The sequence below is a fragment of the Mobula birostris genome, chromosome 11 (genome assembly GCF_030028105.1).
Source record: "Mobula birostris isolate sMobBir1 chromosome 11, sMobBir1.hap1, whole genome shotgun sequence".
NCBI classification, from domain to species: domain Eukaryota; kingdom Metazoa; phylum Chordata; class Chondrichthyes; order Myliobatiformes; family Myliobatidae; genus Mobula; species Mobula birostris.
The window spans coordinates 59,467,866-59,484,849 of record NC_092380.1 but is presented as its reverse complement, the minus strand read 5'-3'; the positions used below and the strand labels follow the sequence as shown (position 1 = coordinate 59,484,849).

Sequence of the window (16,984 nt, the reverse complement as noted above, 5' to 3'; positions counted from 1 at the left end):
GCATTATTTAGTACTCAAGATTACTCATCAACACTGTACAATTTCAAAAAGATTTCAGGATGACAAACTTTCAATCTACTTTTGCTTCTTTTCATCACCACAAATATAATTATTCTGAACATAACCTGAAGCAATCTGAAATCCTCCCACAAAACAGTATTGGCCCTGAGTGACAAGACCCCAGGTGAAGTCTGCTGTCAAATGCCTTTGAGTTAGTTAAATATCTCAGAGGCATTGAGAAATAATTTTTAAAGTTAACATTTTATTTTAAACATCTTAGTCCCCAGCTCACTTGAGATCTCCATACTTCAGAGATATCCTTTTTCCATAGCCACCTGTATTGTACTGAAAGCAGGGGGTGGGGGAGAGAGACAGGAGCTTGGGACTAAGAGGAAAATTGGATCAGCCATGGTGAAATGATGGGGCAGACTCAATGGGTTAAATGGCCTAATTCTGCTCCTATACCTTATGGTCTTATGGTCTTATTCTATTATTATAATTACTATCTTGGAAAAAAAATGCTTTGAAAATATTTGTGAGAAAGTTATATTTCAGTAGGACAAGCCAACAGTAATGAGACCCCTCTGTCCTTGAAATTAATTTAAATCAGCATGATAAAGCAAAATAAAGAAAAATAAACCACTTACCCCTCTTTTTAAATTTGGCAATTGAATGGGATCATGCTACGTAGTAGAACAGACCATGTTGTCAAATTTACTGGTACCTAACCTCCAGTTTGTCTCTGACTTTCATGCATCAGTGGAAGTCAATGATAAGCTGACATGAAACAGGCATAGCATGTATAGCTCTATAGGGAATTACTATAGCTGCCACAGCTGAGCACAGTCCAGCCCTGGATCGATGAGGCAAATTGGCATTTGGAAGAGAACTCTGGAGAAATCTTCAAAGCTAAATGAAATTGGGGAAATTCTGAAATCCCTCTAAAGGCAAGGGAAATTTTGAGCACAATTAGAGTGTAAAATGATTTCAAACATTTGTGCTACCCTGAATTGTGGAGAATACAGAGAATGTGGGTGACCTATCAGTGCTGATCTTGACATTTTGCTGCAAGTTACCCATGGCTAAACTAAGCTTCTTCGAAGTAAGTGAATATCCCACTTGAGGATTGTGCATTTATAGATTTTAAGATCATGTGCCAAATTAATCATGTTTCCTGATCTTGAGTGCTTGTCAGGGATGGGAGTTCTCAGTACTCTTGATGGTTTTTCTTTAGAGCAGTGACAGAGCCTGCAACTGCTCTGACTTCAACTCTGCCTCCTTTAGGATCAGCACTCCACAGCAGCAGGTAAGATTGCTTTCCCCAGTGTTGAACGAACATTGAAATATAACTTACAAATGTAAATTTATGTCAAATATTTTATTTAAAACAAATGTTTAAATAAATCTGAATTTATGGAGACTTTTTTAAAAATATACATGTGATAGATGCTCTCCCTCTACAGCTAAAATCAAGAAGCGAAGGAAAAAATTGCAATATTTATGTGTATGATGTACAGAACCTTATTATTCTGTTCAATTTTCAACTTTAGGAGTAAATAAGCATTTTGTTATTTCTCCTGCAATCACTATTATCTCTTCTCCATGCACACTATTTCAATAACTTGGAACATAACAAATTATGATAAGGATATATTTCAATTTGCATAATGTAAATTGTAGAGGGTCTAAAATAATTCAAGAAAAATCATTTAAAATTGTTTACTCGTAACCTTCCAAGTCTGCATCAGATTGAAGACCTCAACTTGTCAGATGCAATCAATGATTTTGTCAGATGTTATTCTCCAGTGGATATAAAATAAACATATATAATTCTAAGAATAAAACCAAGATCTGATCTTAGGCACAATGTGATGTGAGCTTCTGAGCTGTGAGAAAGTTTCAAAGTTCCAAAAAAAAAACAAGCAGGATCATCTGCTCCATAGGAAGCAGCAAGAACAATAAAGTGTCCTATTTGTGAAGAACAGTGTTATATTGACGAATATCAAATAAACCTGATATGGTGAAAGATTTCATAGCGATGTTACTTCCTGGACTGGCTACATTGTTTGGACTATTTTTTTTGAAAGATAAGGTTATTCTGTGATTTTGTTGAAGACCACATAAGGGTTATACATAACAGGCAGATAGGAGCCTAGAGTAAACTCATGGTCCTTAAAATAAAGCTTATACACATTACTCAAAGATTACTTTTGGCCTTTTAGCTTTTGTGGCATAACTTGCAGGAACGTCTGTCACTAGCACCAGAATACTGGTAGTAGGTTCCCTAAATTAAAGATGTACACTAGATGGTCTTTTGAGTATGCTCCACCATTCATCCTTACTGATATTCTACCTCAGCCACTTTACCACCCAAACCCGTTCTTCAATGATTCCTAGATTTGAAGAACTTATTAGTCATTCTTTTGAATATGCTCAAAGACTAGGCATTTATAAACTTCTAATGTCGAACTTCCCAAAGTTTTTCAACATTCCAAGCAAAAAAATCCCTCTTGCCCTCCTTTGCTTTCAAATCTGTTTCTATTTTTTGGATCGATGATATCGATTTCAAAACTTATTTATTCTGGTGATGGTTATTTTTGAAAGGGCGATGCCCTGTAATGGTTAGTGGGGTGAGGCAGTGAGTGGCGATGGGGAGATTAGGTGGTTGCTGGAGAATCACATTGTGATTTCCCCAGAATGTTAGCATTCCCCTTTAGAAAAGGTACCATTTTGCATTTTGTTGCTAAACTGATTTTCTAAAATATTTGTCCTCAAAGCCAAAAAATTATAATTTTTATGATGCTTACAAAAATTAGTTCAACAGTTTTGCATCAAGCTTTATCAGAAAACATCAGTCTGCTCTCATTAGTGTCAGAACTGATTACTTGGTTGTTGTGAAAAGCAATATTTACTGCTTTGGATGCAGAAAGAGCAGCATCAAGCTGCTAGATTTGTTTACAGACAGGGTGGGTGAATGGTCTTATTGCACAGAAAATAACGGAGCTGAGGCAAATGTGTCAAAGGGGCAAAAGGGCATATTATCCTTTGTCCTAAGAATGCTCTGAATTTCATATGTAAAATCTCTGTGTGGAGACCCAATGATTTGTGGTGTGCAATAGTACCTGCTGGCTTTTACCTTTTAATTGCACCTGTTTGGTTAACACTGACTCAAGAAAAATAAGTTCTTTGATCTACCTGGCCAAAATGTAGATGACCAGTAGATCTATTGAATCAAAAGCCAGCGTCAGTTTCTTCATCAAGGTCAGGTTACACACATTAAGTAAATAGTAGTCAAACTCTCTCTTGCATGGTGTGGATACTTAGTAAACTTCAAATTTGACTTTTACTTACCTTGACTAGAAAAGTCTCAAATTTAATTAAATACTTTTCCACTCCATAACTAAATCTCTCCCCCTATAGGTTTATACTCATCTTCCACTATTTGTGTGCTGATCCAACAACAGCTCAGAAATTCACTTGAGTTGCCAATTTTCATCCTGTTGCTACAAAACTGATATCAGAAACTTCCCACAGACCAGAATGGTGATTTTATTCTCTGGAGCTAGTTAAACAGTAGTTCAAACTCAATGTGAACAGAGAATGAACTGGAATTAGTAACTTAAAATAATCAAGACGACCTTGTTTACTGAGTGAACCTTGCAAACATCTCAATAGTCTCCTTATTTGTCTGTCCATCCGTTATTTAGGTCAGACATGGAGAGCTCCCGTGTTTCCAACTATTCCCATTGCACTTGTTATTCTGAGATTAGTAACAGCTAAAATCAGCCTAAGGATACAGACTCCTTAAAGACCTTGAAGGTCATATACTGATGTGAAATGCGTTATTTCAGTCAGGAGGCACGCACCCACCAGCTGCACCGGTAAAACTCCTTACTCCAGAGATTCAATAGCTCTGTTTTTGGAGGACGAATCCAGCAATTTATATTTCACCTAGTCCAATTCAAGTGCTGCATTAGGTTTGCAGTTTAAATCACAATCTATTGAGTTTTCAATTAGCAGTGCCTCCATATAAGAGAAATAGCAAGGATCCCAAATAGTTATCATTGAATTTCACAGAGTTTCTGACACATAACTGCAGGGCAACACATTAAGAACTCAAACCATTGAAGGGTTTTTCTCCAGTGAGCTGCACTACTGTTGCAAATAGTGTGTTAGATAATTAAATACAACCCCAACAGCAGACACAAAGATGGGGCTGGGAAACAGACACTTAGACCAAAATACAGACACAACACCAGGGTTGCCTATGGTCCTTTTATCGAACTAGACATCTGCCTTTAAATGAGAAATTGGCTGTTGCACTGAAGATTAATATGGGATGCCTTGATGAATTTTTATGGCTACAAAGATGGAGTCCTCAGTTCAATAAGAATGTAAACCCAACATAAGTTAGAAGAATCTTCAATGACGAATTATTCACTGTGAGGTACAACCTACACATGACAAAGAGAGACTCTTGGACTCAGAGCCCAATGAGGCTAGAGGAAACAGCCTCCTTTTGGACACTGGGGCGGCTGAGGAGCATGCATCAACTTTTGATGAAGGAGCCTTGTATTCCTGTGGCAAGCATGTATCTTATTTTGCCTGCATCATCACCCCTTCATCCATTATGGAAGTGATTATACCTCTGCTAAACCCATTGGCTTCTCTCACTGAACCTCTTGAGATATCTGCATAAATCCGCTAACACTGCAACCCCTCCACTCACCACTGCAGAGCTACCAAGACAGAGAGAGCAGGCAATACTCAGTTGATGATTTAGAGGATGAAAAGCACATTACTACTTAAACTAATGTCAAAGACCAGCTCAGACATTGAAAGGAAAGAAGAAAACAGGTTAAAGAAAAACTTTTGACAAGGAGCTCAAACATTTGACACTAGAGGGCTGCAGTCAGGCAAGTGAAGCAAAGGCTGGTATGCTGTCTTGCCAAACAGGAGAATCCACACATTTGTACCTTCTGTGGTGATTCATATAATCACAATCGGGAAGGCTGATATAAATACATTCCTCTTTCTCATTCAAACGACCCATGGGACTCATGTAAGATAGGCTCACCAACTTGATAGATTGCATAGAGGAGTTCATTTCAGAAATTTGTGTGAATCTGGAAGTAGAATGTTGCCTGGCATTATTACTTTAAGTTCACAATAGCTGAGTGATCGGGTTTCTGTTTCCATGGAGACAAATGGAAATATCATTCAAAGCATGACAGCTTCTGTGGCATCTCACACTAATTCGTTCAGAATTCTGTTTGCTATCACCTAGGAACAAATTGCTGTCGAGAGGAAATTGTCTGTCACTGTTGCAAGATGATGAAAGCTAAAAATGCAGCCAAATCTAAGCATCTGGACCAGCTGGAAAAATGGGCTGAAAAATGGCAGATGGAATTTACTGCAGGCAATTGTGAGGTCTTGCACTCTGGGAGGACAAACCAGAGTAGAACTTACTCAGTGAACAGGAGGGCAAAGAGGAGTGTGGTAGAGCAATAAGATCTGGGAATATAGATCCATAATTCCTTGAAAGCAATGTCACAATTAGATAGTTTTGTAAAGAAAGCTTTCAGCACATTGGCCTTCATAAATCAATGTACTCATTACGGGAGTTGGGATGCTATATTGAAGTCGTATAAGATATTAGTGAGGCCTAATTTAGGGTATTGTGTGCAGTTCTGGTCACGTACCTACACGAAAGATGTCAATAAGATTAAAAGGGTGCAGAGAAAATTCACAGCGATGTGGCTGCGACTGAAGGACCTGAGTGATAGGGAAAGGTTGAATAGGTTACAACTAGTATAGAAGAATGAGGAGAGATTTGATAGAGGTAAACAACATTATGAAGGGTAAATACAAGCAGTTAGGCTTTTTGCACTGAGGTTAGGAGGTACTAGAACTAGAAGTCATGGGTTAAGGGTGCAAAGTGAAAAGTGTAAACGAAACATGAGGGGGAATTTCTTCACTCAGATGATGGTGACAGTTGGAACGAGCTGCCAGAGGAAGTGGTGGATGCAAGTTCAATTTCAAAATTTAAGAGAAATTTGGATAACTACATGGATGGGAGGGATACAGAGGGCTATAATACAAGTTCAGGTTAATGGAACTAGGCAAATAAATAGTATGGCTCAGACTAGATGGGTTAAAGTACCTTTTAATATCTAATTATTGTACTATCTAATTGTGACATTGCTTTCAAGGAATTATGGATCTATATTCCCAGATCTTATTGCTCTACCACACTCCTCCTTGCCCTCCTGTTCACTGAGTAAGTTCTACTCTGGTTTGTCCTCCCAGAGTGCAAGACCTCACAATTGCCTGCAGTAAATTCCATCTGCCATTTTTCAGCCCATTTTTCCAGCTGTATTGTTCTATGACTTTATGACTTTTTAACATCCCTTCCCACCATTGGCGGTATCTAAAGGAGGCACTGAGTTAAGAAGGCAACATCTATCATCAAAGATCTCCGCCATCCAGGCCACGTCATCCCTTCGCAGCTACCATCTGGTAGGAGGTACAGAAGCTGCAGTCCCACACCACCACATTTAAGAGCAACTACTCCCCTTCAGCCATTTTCAGTGCTAGGAATGACAAAATCCCAATCTCTAGTTCAGCAATATTATGATCTCCTTGATCACTTTGAACTAATACAGGCTTTTAGCAGATTATGTCCTTTCTTATCAAGATTGTGTATAATTTATGTTTAATTTATGCTTTTCTTGTGAATGCTGCTTATATACTGCCAAGTGTTTGTGGTGATGATGCTGCACATATGTTTGTCATTGCATCTTGCATTTGACAATAAACTTGATTGATTTGAAAGTAGGTAGAGGTAGTATATCTTCCTTGAGTAATAATTATCTTTAGTCCTCAAATGTCATGATCCGGTCCGTGAAGTCCCCATTCCGGTTCATGGTCCGGTCCGTGGACTCTGGACTCCGTCTCTTCCAGCTGACCCTTGTTTGAGTTAATCATAGGCACCTGATTCCCATCTTTGGGCTTGCAATATAAGTAGCCTTGGGGTTGAGTGTGGGCTGCTGGTTTGTCTTGTCAGTCCTCCTTGGAGCAACCTGCTGATGGAAGGCTAGTGAAACCATTTGTGTTCCCTAGGCCTGGTCGGAGGACCACTGCTTCATGGAGCCTTGTTGCCACTTGTTGGAGTAGTCTTTGCAGTATGGATTTGGCTGTTTCCTGGGCCAGCTGAGTGTCTGCCAGCACTCTGAGCTAGGTAGGGATCTGGCTGTTTCTGTAGCCAGCTGAGGTTGCTGGCTGAACTGTGACTTGGAGCTACCCCAAGCTCAGGCCTCAAGAGCAAAGACCCCAGCCACATCCTGTCCTGAAGCCATGTCATGTTGTTGCTTGGTTCTGGGGTCTGAGCCCGAGGCAAGACACAGGTTTTGGGTCCTTGTCCGGTCTCTGTCTCGGAGTCCAAGCCTTGTCTCCTAGTCCATGGTTCCTAGTCCTGGTCCTGCTTTCCCTGGCCCAAATCCGTGCTCTTGTCCCTGCTCCTTGCCAGAATCCTGTCACGTCCTTACTCTAGTCAAGTCCTGTTCCTTGTACTTCAGTGTCTGTGTCTTGCATTTGGGTCTGTTCCCAGCACCCTGTTGTGACATCAAAATGCTGCAGAGGTATCAGCCTGTAAGATTTAACTGAAATCAACTGGTGCAGCTTGTAATTATGCAGAAGTTAGGAATCTGGGGGTGAACCTGAACTCTGCAGGCAGAGATTTACAGGCTTGACTGCATGGTTGGAGGAATAGCAATGAAACTTCGCACACCTCTATCACACATTGAAAATCCTAATCTATAGACAATGTACTCCACTGAGAGAATGAGAAAGAAGAGTTGCTCTCTAGACTCTGGGGGTGGTGGGGCTAGGGTTGGCATTGGACACTAGATTCTGTAGAAGTGAGCCTTTCTTGGCCTACCCCCTCATCGCTTGTCAGCTCCACCTATTCCAACATACACACTGCAACTATAACAAAAGCATTTGTTTTAGGATGGTTTTAAGTGTGTACTTCATTGAAAACCACTGTTATAAATTGGATCAGGCTTCAGAATCAGCAGTTCACCCAAACAGATATACCTCCTGTGCTCCTTGATGCAGGTTGCACGGTGTACCTGGCCTTGCCAATGTACACTGCTGCACATTCATAGGGAATCCTGTAACCATCAGCTGAACTGAGTCCGTCCCTCCATGAGGGGAACTACTATGAACAAACGGATGGAGTGGCTAAGGGATCACCCTTATCGTCAGCTATTGCTAATTTTTGCATGGGGGACTTTGAGGAAAGGGCACTGAGTTCATTGCCCTTACGATCCAAATGCTTCTTCAGGTATGTCGAGGACACCTTGCAGTGTGGCCTCATGGACTCCAGGCACTCCAACAGTTCCACGACCATCTGAACAGCATCCATCCAAAAATTCAATTTACAATGGAGATGGAGAAGAATGCTTGCCTCCCGTTCCTGGAGATCCTAATACGATGGTAGCCTTGGGCATAGTGTCTATCGGAAACCCACTCACATGGACTTATACCTCAACCATAGTCATCATCATGCCTCCCAACGTTCAGCAGCTCTTTCTACTTTAGTTAACCATGAGAAAACTATTTCGGACCCAGAGAGTCTCCATGACAAAATAAGATGGCTATGTACAACGTTCCTACAGAATGGCTACAAGGTGAAGAAAATCAATCGGGCCCTTAAAAGGGCAGGCAGAAAAACTAGGAAACTTAACAACAAGGAGAAACCCGTCGCTACCACCTGTCTTCCCTACGTTTCCACGGTTTCTGGAAGGATCGCCAGGCTCCTGAAGAAATACCAGATTAATACCATCTTCAAACCTACAAGAAAGCTCAAATCCCAGCTGTGTGGGTCAAAGATGATCTGGGACTCGGGTCGGATGCCATTTACAAGACTCCCTGTGAATGAGGAGCAGCGTATATCAGCCAAACAGGGTGCATGGTGGAAACCCACATCAAGGAGCACAGGAGCTGTTTGGATTAACTTGGAGAAATTGACAGTAGCAGAATACTGTGTTCGCAATGTCCATAGGACTGACTTCAATGGCACAAAACTACTGTGCTGTTCTACTGGTTTTTGGGACCGTTTGATGGAAGAAGCCATTGAAATAAAACTAGAGAAACAGAATCTTAAAGATGAAGGTCTCATTCTAAGTAAGAAATAGAATTTGATTGTAGAGGACTACTCAGATAGGAAGAAGGTAGTGCTCAGAGTAGCTGGAACCTTTGATTATGCTGGCTGCTTTACCAAGACAATGAGAAGTAGAATCAGAGTCCATGGATTAGAGACTGTTTTGAGCTGTATCCACGATTCTGCAGATTCTTTCAGTCAAGAGTAAAGCATCTGCCATTCCAAGCCATGGTGCAGCCAGATATGATAGTTTCTGTGGTGCATTGATAAATATTGGTGAAGCTCAAAGGGGAACAAGACAAATTTCTTTTGCCTCCTGATGAAGTAGATGTACTGGTGAGCTTTCTTAGTCATGGCATCAAAGTCGTTGGACCAAGACATGCAATTGGTGATGTTCACTCCTAGGAACTTGAAAATCTCCACCCTCTTGTTGTCAGCATCTCTGATGTAAACTGCCTCCCTCCCTGAAGTCAATGCCCAACTCTTTTGTTTTGCTGACATTAAGGGTAAGGTTCTTGTCATGATCACATTTCACTAGGCGCTCCATCTCCTTCCTGTGACCTGACTCATCGTTATTTGAGGTTCAGCTCACTCACAACTGCGTGGCCAGAATCTGCTTTAACTCCACCGATAAACCTGTAGATGGAGTTAGAGAGCAGAATCTGACCACACAGACTGAGTGCATGGAGAGTAGAGAAAGGAGCCCTGATCGCTGTCTTGTGGGGTGCTAATGTGGAGAATAATTGTAGCAGAGCTGTTGCTGCCCTTTCTTGCTGATTATGGTCTGTTGGTCAGGAAGTCAATAATCCAGTTGCAGAAAAAGGTGTTGATTCCCATGTCTTGGAGTTTGGTGATGTGTTTGCTTGGAATTATAGTATTGAAGGCAGAACTTGGTCAACAAACAATAGTTTAATATAGGTGACCTTACTGTCCAGATGTACCAGAGCTGAGTATAGGGCCAAAGAGGTGACATCTGCCATAAACCTGTTTTTGGAGATAGGCGAATTGCAGTCGGTCAGGTTTGTCTGGGAGGCTGGAGTTAATGTGTGCCCTGACCAGCTTCTCAATGCACTTCATGATGGGGGATGTTACAGCCTCTGGGTGGTAGTCATGTTTCCTTGTTTTTATTAGGCAATGGGATGATAATGGTCTTCTTAAAGCAAGTGGGAACTTCAGATTGAGACTGGGAGAGATTAAAAATGGCTGCAATATCCCTACCATCTGATCAATGCAGGATCTAAGGAGACAGCCAGGGCACCTTTGGGCCAGTTACTTTCTACATGTTCATTCTCTGGTAGACTGATCTTATACCTGCAATGGTAATTGTGGGTTCAGGTGCATGTTTAGGCTCTTGGATTGAGTGGAGACATTCCATTCAAAACATGCATAGAATGCATTAAGCTCATCATGAAGAGATGTACTGTTGTCGGTGACACTGTCTGACTTCGTCTCATCACCCGTGATAGAATATAGACGATATAGGACTATTTATTTATTGAGATACGGCAAAGAATAGGCCTTTCCAGCCCTTCAAGCCACTCCACCCAGTAATCTCCCGATTTAAACATGGGAAAATTTACGATGACTAATTAACCTACCAACCAGTACATCTTTGTGGGAGGAAACTGGAGCACCCAGAGGAAACCCATGTGGTCACGAGGAGAACGTACAAACTCCTTACAGTCAGCGGCAAGAAGTGAATCTGGGTCACCTGTACTGTAAAACATTGTGCTAACCACTACGCTATTTTGGACTGGTGTTGAGCCTTGGCAACATTGATAGCTTTCTGGCAATTGTATCTAATTTCTTGTAAAGGTCGGAGTCATCTGATTTGAATGCCACTGTCCTAGACTTCAGTAGGGAGTGGATCTCTTGGTTTATCTGTAGATTCCATTTTGGGAATACCTGGATTGTCCTCTTTAGCACGCAGTCCTTAATGCATTTGTTGATGAAGTCTGTAACAGTGGTGACATGCTCATGTAGGCTGATTATTGAGTCTGTAAGGTGTTTTTATTGGCTGTACAGCAATGGTCAAGGGTATGTGGGCCCTTGGTGGTACAGGAGCCATGCTGCTAGCACTTCAGCAACACAGTCTTGAAGTTAGCCTGGTTGAAGTCATCGGCAAAGATGAAGAGGGCCTCAGGGGATCCCGTTTCAAGGCCGTTGACTAAGGAGTATAGTTCTTTGAGTGTGGGTGGAATGTAGCAGCTGCTGGGATAGCTGAAGTGAATATCCATGGTAGGTAGTTTGAGCAGAATTTCACTTTTAGATATTACAGATCATATCGAACAGTACAGCACAGTACAGGCCCTTTAGCCCACAATGTTGTGCCGACTCTCAAACCCTGCCTCCCATATAAGCCCTCACTTTAAATTCCTCCATATACCTGTCTAGTAGTCTCTTAAATTTCACTAATGTATCTGCCTCCACCACTGACTCAGGCACTGCATTCCACGCACCAACCACTCTCTGAGTAAAAAACCTTCCTCTAATATCCCCCTTGAACTTCCCACCCCTTACCTTAAAGCCATGTCCTCTTGTATTGAGCAGTGGTGAACTGGGGAACAGGCGCTGGCTATCCACTCTATCTATTCCTCTTATTATCTTATACACCTCTATCCTGTCTCCTCTCATCCTCCTTCTCTCCAAAGAGTAAAGCCCTAGCTCCCTTAATCTCTGATCATAATGCATACTCTCTAAACCAGGCAGCATCCTGGTAAATCTCCTCTGTACCCTTTCCAATGTTTCCACATCCTTCCTATAGTGAGGCAACCAGAACTGGACACAGTACTCCAATGTGGCCTAACCAGAGTTTTATGGAGCTGCATCATTACATCACGACTCTTAAACTCTATCCCTCGACTTATGAAAGCTAACACCCCATAAGCTTTCTTAACTACCCTATCTACCTGTGAGGGAACTTTCAGGATTCTGTGGACATGTACCCCCAGATCCCTCTGCTCCTCCACACTACCAAGTATCCTGCCATTTACTTTGTACTGTGTTTTGGAGTTTGTCCTTCCAAAGTGTACCACCTCACACTTCTCAGGGTTGAACTCCATCTGCCACTTCTCAGCCCACTTCTGCATCCTATCAATGTCCCTCTGCAATCTTTGACAATCCTCTACAGTATCTACAACACCACCAACCTTTGTGTCATCTGCAAACTTGCCAACCCACCCTTCTACCCCCACATCCAGCTCGTTAATAAAAATCACGAAAAGTAGAGGTCCCAGAACAGATCCTTGTGGGACACCACTGGTCACAATCCTCCAATCTGAATGTACTCCCTCCACCACAACCTTTTGCCTTCTGCAGGCAAGCCAATTCTGAATCCACCTGGACAAACTTCCCTGTATCCCATGCCTTCTGACTTTCTGAATAAGCCTATCGTGTGGAACCTTGTCTAAAATCCATATAGATTACATCCACTGCACTACCCTCATCTATATGCCTGGTCACCTCCTCAAAGAACTCTATCAGGCTTGTTAGACATGATCTGCCCTTCACAAAGCCATGCTGACTGATCAGACCATGATTCTCTAAATGCCCAGAGATCCTATCTCTAAGAATCTTTTCTAACAGCTTTCCCACCAGCTTTCCCACCACAGACGTAAGGCTCACTGGTCTATAATTACCCAAACTATCGCTACTACCTTTTCTGAACAAGGGGACAACATTCACCTCCCTCCAATCCTCCAGTACTATTCCCGTGGACAACGAGGACAAAGATCCTGGCCAGAGGCACAGCAATCTCTTCCCTTGCCTCGTGGAGCAGCTTGAGGAATATTCCGTCAGGCCCTGGGGACTTATTCGTCCTAATGTATTTTAACAACTCCAACACCTCCTCTCCTTTAATATCAACATGCTCCAGAACATCAACCTGACTCATATTGTCCTCACCATCATCAAGTTCCCTCTCATTGGTGAATACCAAAGAGAACTATTCATTGAGGACCTCGCTCATTTCCACAGCCTCCAGGCACATCTTCCCACCTTTATCTCGAATCGGTCCTACCTTCACTCCAGTCATCCTTTTTTTCTTCACATAATTGACGAATGCCTTAGGGTTTTCCTTTACCCTACTCGCCAAGGCCTTCTCATGCCCCCTTCTTGCTCTTCTCAGCCCCTTCTTAAGCTCCTTTCTTGCTTCCCTATATTCCTTAATAGACCCATCTGATCCTTGCTTCCTAAACCTCATGTATGCTGCCTTCTTCCACTTGACTAGATTTTCCACCTCACTTGTCGTCCATGGTTCCTTCATCCTACCACTCTTTATCTTCCTCACAGGAACAAAATTATCCCTAATGTCCCGCAAGAGATCTCTAAACATCGACCACATGTCCATAGTACATTTCCCAGCAAAAACATCATCCCAATTCACACCCGCAAGTTCTAGCCTTATAGCCTCATAATTTGCCCTTCCCCAATTAAAAATTTTCCTGTCCTCTCTGATTCTATCCTTTTCTATGATAATGCTAAAGGCCAGGGAGCAGTGGTCACTGTCCCCCAGGTGCTCACCCACTGAGAGATCTGTGACCTGACCCAGTTCATTACCTAGTACTGGATCTAGTATGGCATTCCCCCTAGTCGGCCTGTCCTCATACCGTGACAGGAATCCATCCTGGACACACTTAACAAACTCTGCCCCATCTAAGCCCTTGGAACTAATTAGGTGCCAATCAATATTAGGGAATTTAAAGTCGCCCATGATAATAAACCTGTTATTTTTGCACCTTTCCAAAATCTGCCTCCCAATCTGCTCCTCTGTATCTCTGCTGCTACCAGGGGGCCTATAGAATACCCCCAATAGAGTAACTGCTCCCTTCCTGTTCCTGACTTCCACCCATACTGACTCAAAAGAGGATCCTGCTACATTACCAACCCTTTCTGTGGCTGTAATAGTATCCCTGACCAGTAATGCCACCCTTCCTCCCCTTTTTCCGCCCTCTCTAACCCGTTTAAAGCACTGAAATCCAGGAACATTGAGAATCCATTCCTGCCCTGGTGCCAGCCAAGTCTCTGTAATGGCCACTACATCATAGTTCCATGTATGTATCCAAGCTCTCAGTTCATCACCTTTGTTCCTGGTGCTTCTTGCATTGAGGTACACACATTTCAGTCCTTCTACCTTACTGTCTTTACACCGTTTATTCTGCTTCTCTTTTCTCAAAGCCTTTCTATATATTCCAGGGTGGGTGAACAGGAACTTTCCAGGTCTGAGCACCACGAGGTGTTGATTGGGAAGCAAACTCCTCTGCCTTTAACTATACCTGATGATGCATGTGATCCATCAGGTGAATTGAAAGGCCTTCAGGTTTTATAGCACAGTTAGCTGAAGCAGATATAGGCCAAGTTTCGGAACAATCCATCAAAGATGATTGTTCCTTTTAAGATGAATAGACTTTTGGTAGCACATGAAAGCCATATTAAAAATTTAGCTGGAATACCTTTTAAACATACACTCAGTGGCCACTTTATTAGGTACAACTGCACATCTGCATATTAATGAAAATATGGAATCAACCAATATCCGACAGCAACTCAATGCATAAAAGCAGGCAGGCACTGTCAGGAGGTTCAGTTGTTATTGAAACCAAACATCTTAATGGGAAGATATGTGATCTAAGTGACTTTGACCTTGGAATGATTGCTGATGCCAGACAGGATGTTTGAGTATCTCAGAAGCTGCTGATCTCCAGGGATTTTCACCTACAGCAGTCTCTGGAGAAAGTGTGAAAAACAAAAAAAAACATCCAGTGAGGAACAGTTCTATGGGTGAAAACTCATTGTTATTGGGAGAGGTCAGGAAAGAATGGCCAGACTGGATCAAGCTGACAGGAAGGTGACTGTAACTCTAATAACCATGTGTAACAACAGTGGTGTGCAGAAGGGCATCTCTGAATGCACAACACATCAAACCTTGAAGTGGATGGGCTACAGTAACAGAACACTCTGTACCTAGTAAAGTAGCCACAGTGTGTACTTGTACAAGATATTCAAAAGAATGCTTCTCTTTTTCATTTGTCAGCCGTCAAGGAATAATTTGGCTAGATGGATGTAATATTTTTAAGCTATCCTGCAATTCATTTTCGGCACTTGGAAGGGATAGCGGAGGAGCTTTTTTATTCAGTATCTGATTTGTGCCGTTAAAGTTATAGAATTATTATCTGCAGATAATCCATTCGGTGCAGGAGCTCCTAATGACAAGAGTTTCAAAAGCTTCAAAACATTCGATTCTCCAATAGCAATGTCCATCCTTTTCAGGATTGCAAATTAACACTGAAGGAGGGCAGTCAATTTCACCCAATACTTCACCTAAATTGTAGCCCATTCATTCTTCAATACCACAAATGTTTTATATTAATAGGAGCAAAAGAACTCCAGCTTGAATTTCAATCATGGCAGCAATCAAAACAATGAGGACGACCACAACCAGAACAATCACTAGTGAGCAGTCTACCCAATTAGGAATCTCCACTGTGAAGAAGGTGACCCAAGTGTCAACATTCACTTCACAAGGTAACTACAAAATGTTTCCTAAATATACAAGCAACATCTCAGTCTGAATTCGCAGAGTTGTCTAAACACTGTATACACATTATGTGCATGAATCTGAGAACTACAAACGTTTTCTAAACTGCCATTTGCTGTGCGCGCTAGTGTGTGGACCATGTGACTTATCTTTGCTGCTAAACAATAACACAATGTGCCATATTTCAGAGGGACAGCAAGTTCGGAGGAAGTCCTCAGTCACACAGCAGACACTAAATGTCGTGACACATTCCTTTGAGATTCCTGCAGGAGAGAGCATCCCGGAGTTTGATGAAAAACCAAATTCCTGTGTAGTATCAGAAGGTAAGTCAGCCAGCAGGACTGCTGCTTCATTCACAATATTCTCCTGCAAATTGGAACCTGCTTTGTCATGTGTATGGTTTTGTTCTTTTTAGTTGAAGTTTTAAAAGAAGACACAAACCGCAGATCTATTAAGACTGTTTAATTTTGTTCCATTCTTCTGAACATTTCAATTGTTCAGGATTCCTAATCCAGAGGACTGTACAATAAATGTTCTTTCACCTCAAACATTTAAGCAGAGGTTTAAGGTGATCTCAAATTTAATTCCAAGATTTTGTGAATGATGTAAGCTGTTTTATGCAAAAAGGGATTTATTTGGGACTTACCAAAATTGCACAGGTTTGTGTTTGTTTGAGAGCTTTTCCTTATGCAAAATACGATGCATTGCAAAAAGAGTAGCCCACGTTCACTGTAGATGGAAGGGCTCTTTGAAAGTCACCCAGTGATGCAAACATTCCTTAATATTTACTGTTTTAACTTAACTGGTTGGGGCAACAGTTTGGGCCTCAAACATTATTTACATGTAGAAGTAAGACAAATAATTATTTCTTCTTTTGATTGCTGCCCTGCAACCTGGACTGTTTACTGCAAATATATAAATTCACATCAGGCAAGGGAATGTTTATCTCTAAGACTAACCACCTTGCTGAATTTAATCGCCTCATGTGAAGAGACAAGACACTTTGATCAGAGAGTGACTGGGGAGGAATCTTCATTTACCCAAACTGTTGTTCAGGGAAAAGTCGTAAGAGGAAACAAAGCAATGTCAAAGAAAGCTCAATCTTTCAGTTTCTCTTTTCACATTGTTAATGTTGTAAGGTCCTCATTTTAGTCTGGGATTGTCTATCTCAAAAAGTTACAGTCTTGACTTAGGAGAAGAATTCAAAGAATGAGTACTTTTTCGAAGCATAGCAATAGTCATCTTTAATCTCCAGAATGTGAAAGATGGTTAAGATGGTGCAC

General features: G+C 41.7%; 1 protein-coding gene across 1 annotated transcript in view; it reads left to right on the top strand.

The window, feature by feature from the left end:
* Nucleotides 1-1,269: 1,269 nt before the first annotated feature.
* The window catches only part of LOC140205509 (immunoglobulin superfamily member 22-like), a 74,525-nt gene continuing 58,810 nt past the window's right edge, over nt 1,270-16,984 (top strand). Inside the window, exons 1-3 of the mRNA XM_072273123.1 lie at nt 1,270-1,306; nt 15,537-15,688; nt 15,890-16,024. Coding sequence (XP_072129224.1) covers nt 15,568-15,688; nt 15,890-16,024 — 256 coding nt within the window. The 5' untranslated portion in view covers nt 1,270-1,306; nt 15,537-15,567. The remainder of the gene's footprint in view (nt 1,307-15,536; nt 15,689-15,889; nt 16,025-16,984) is intronic.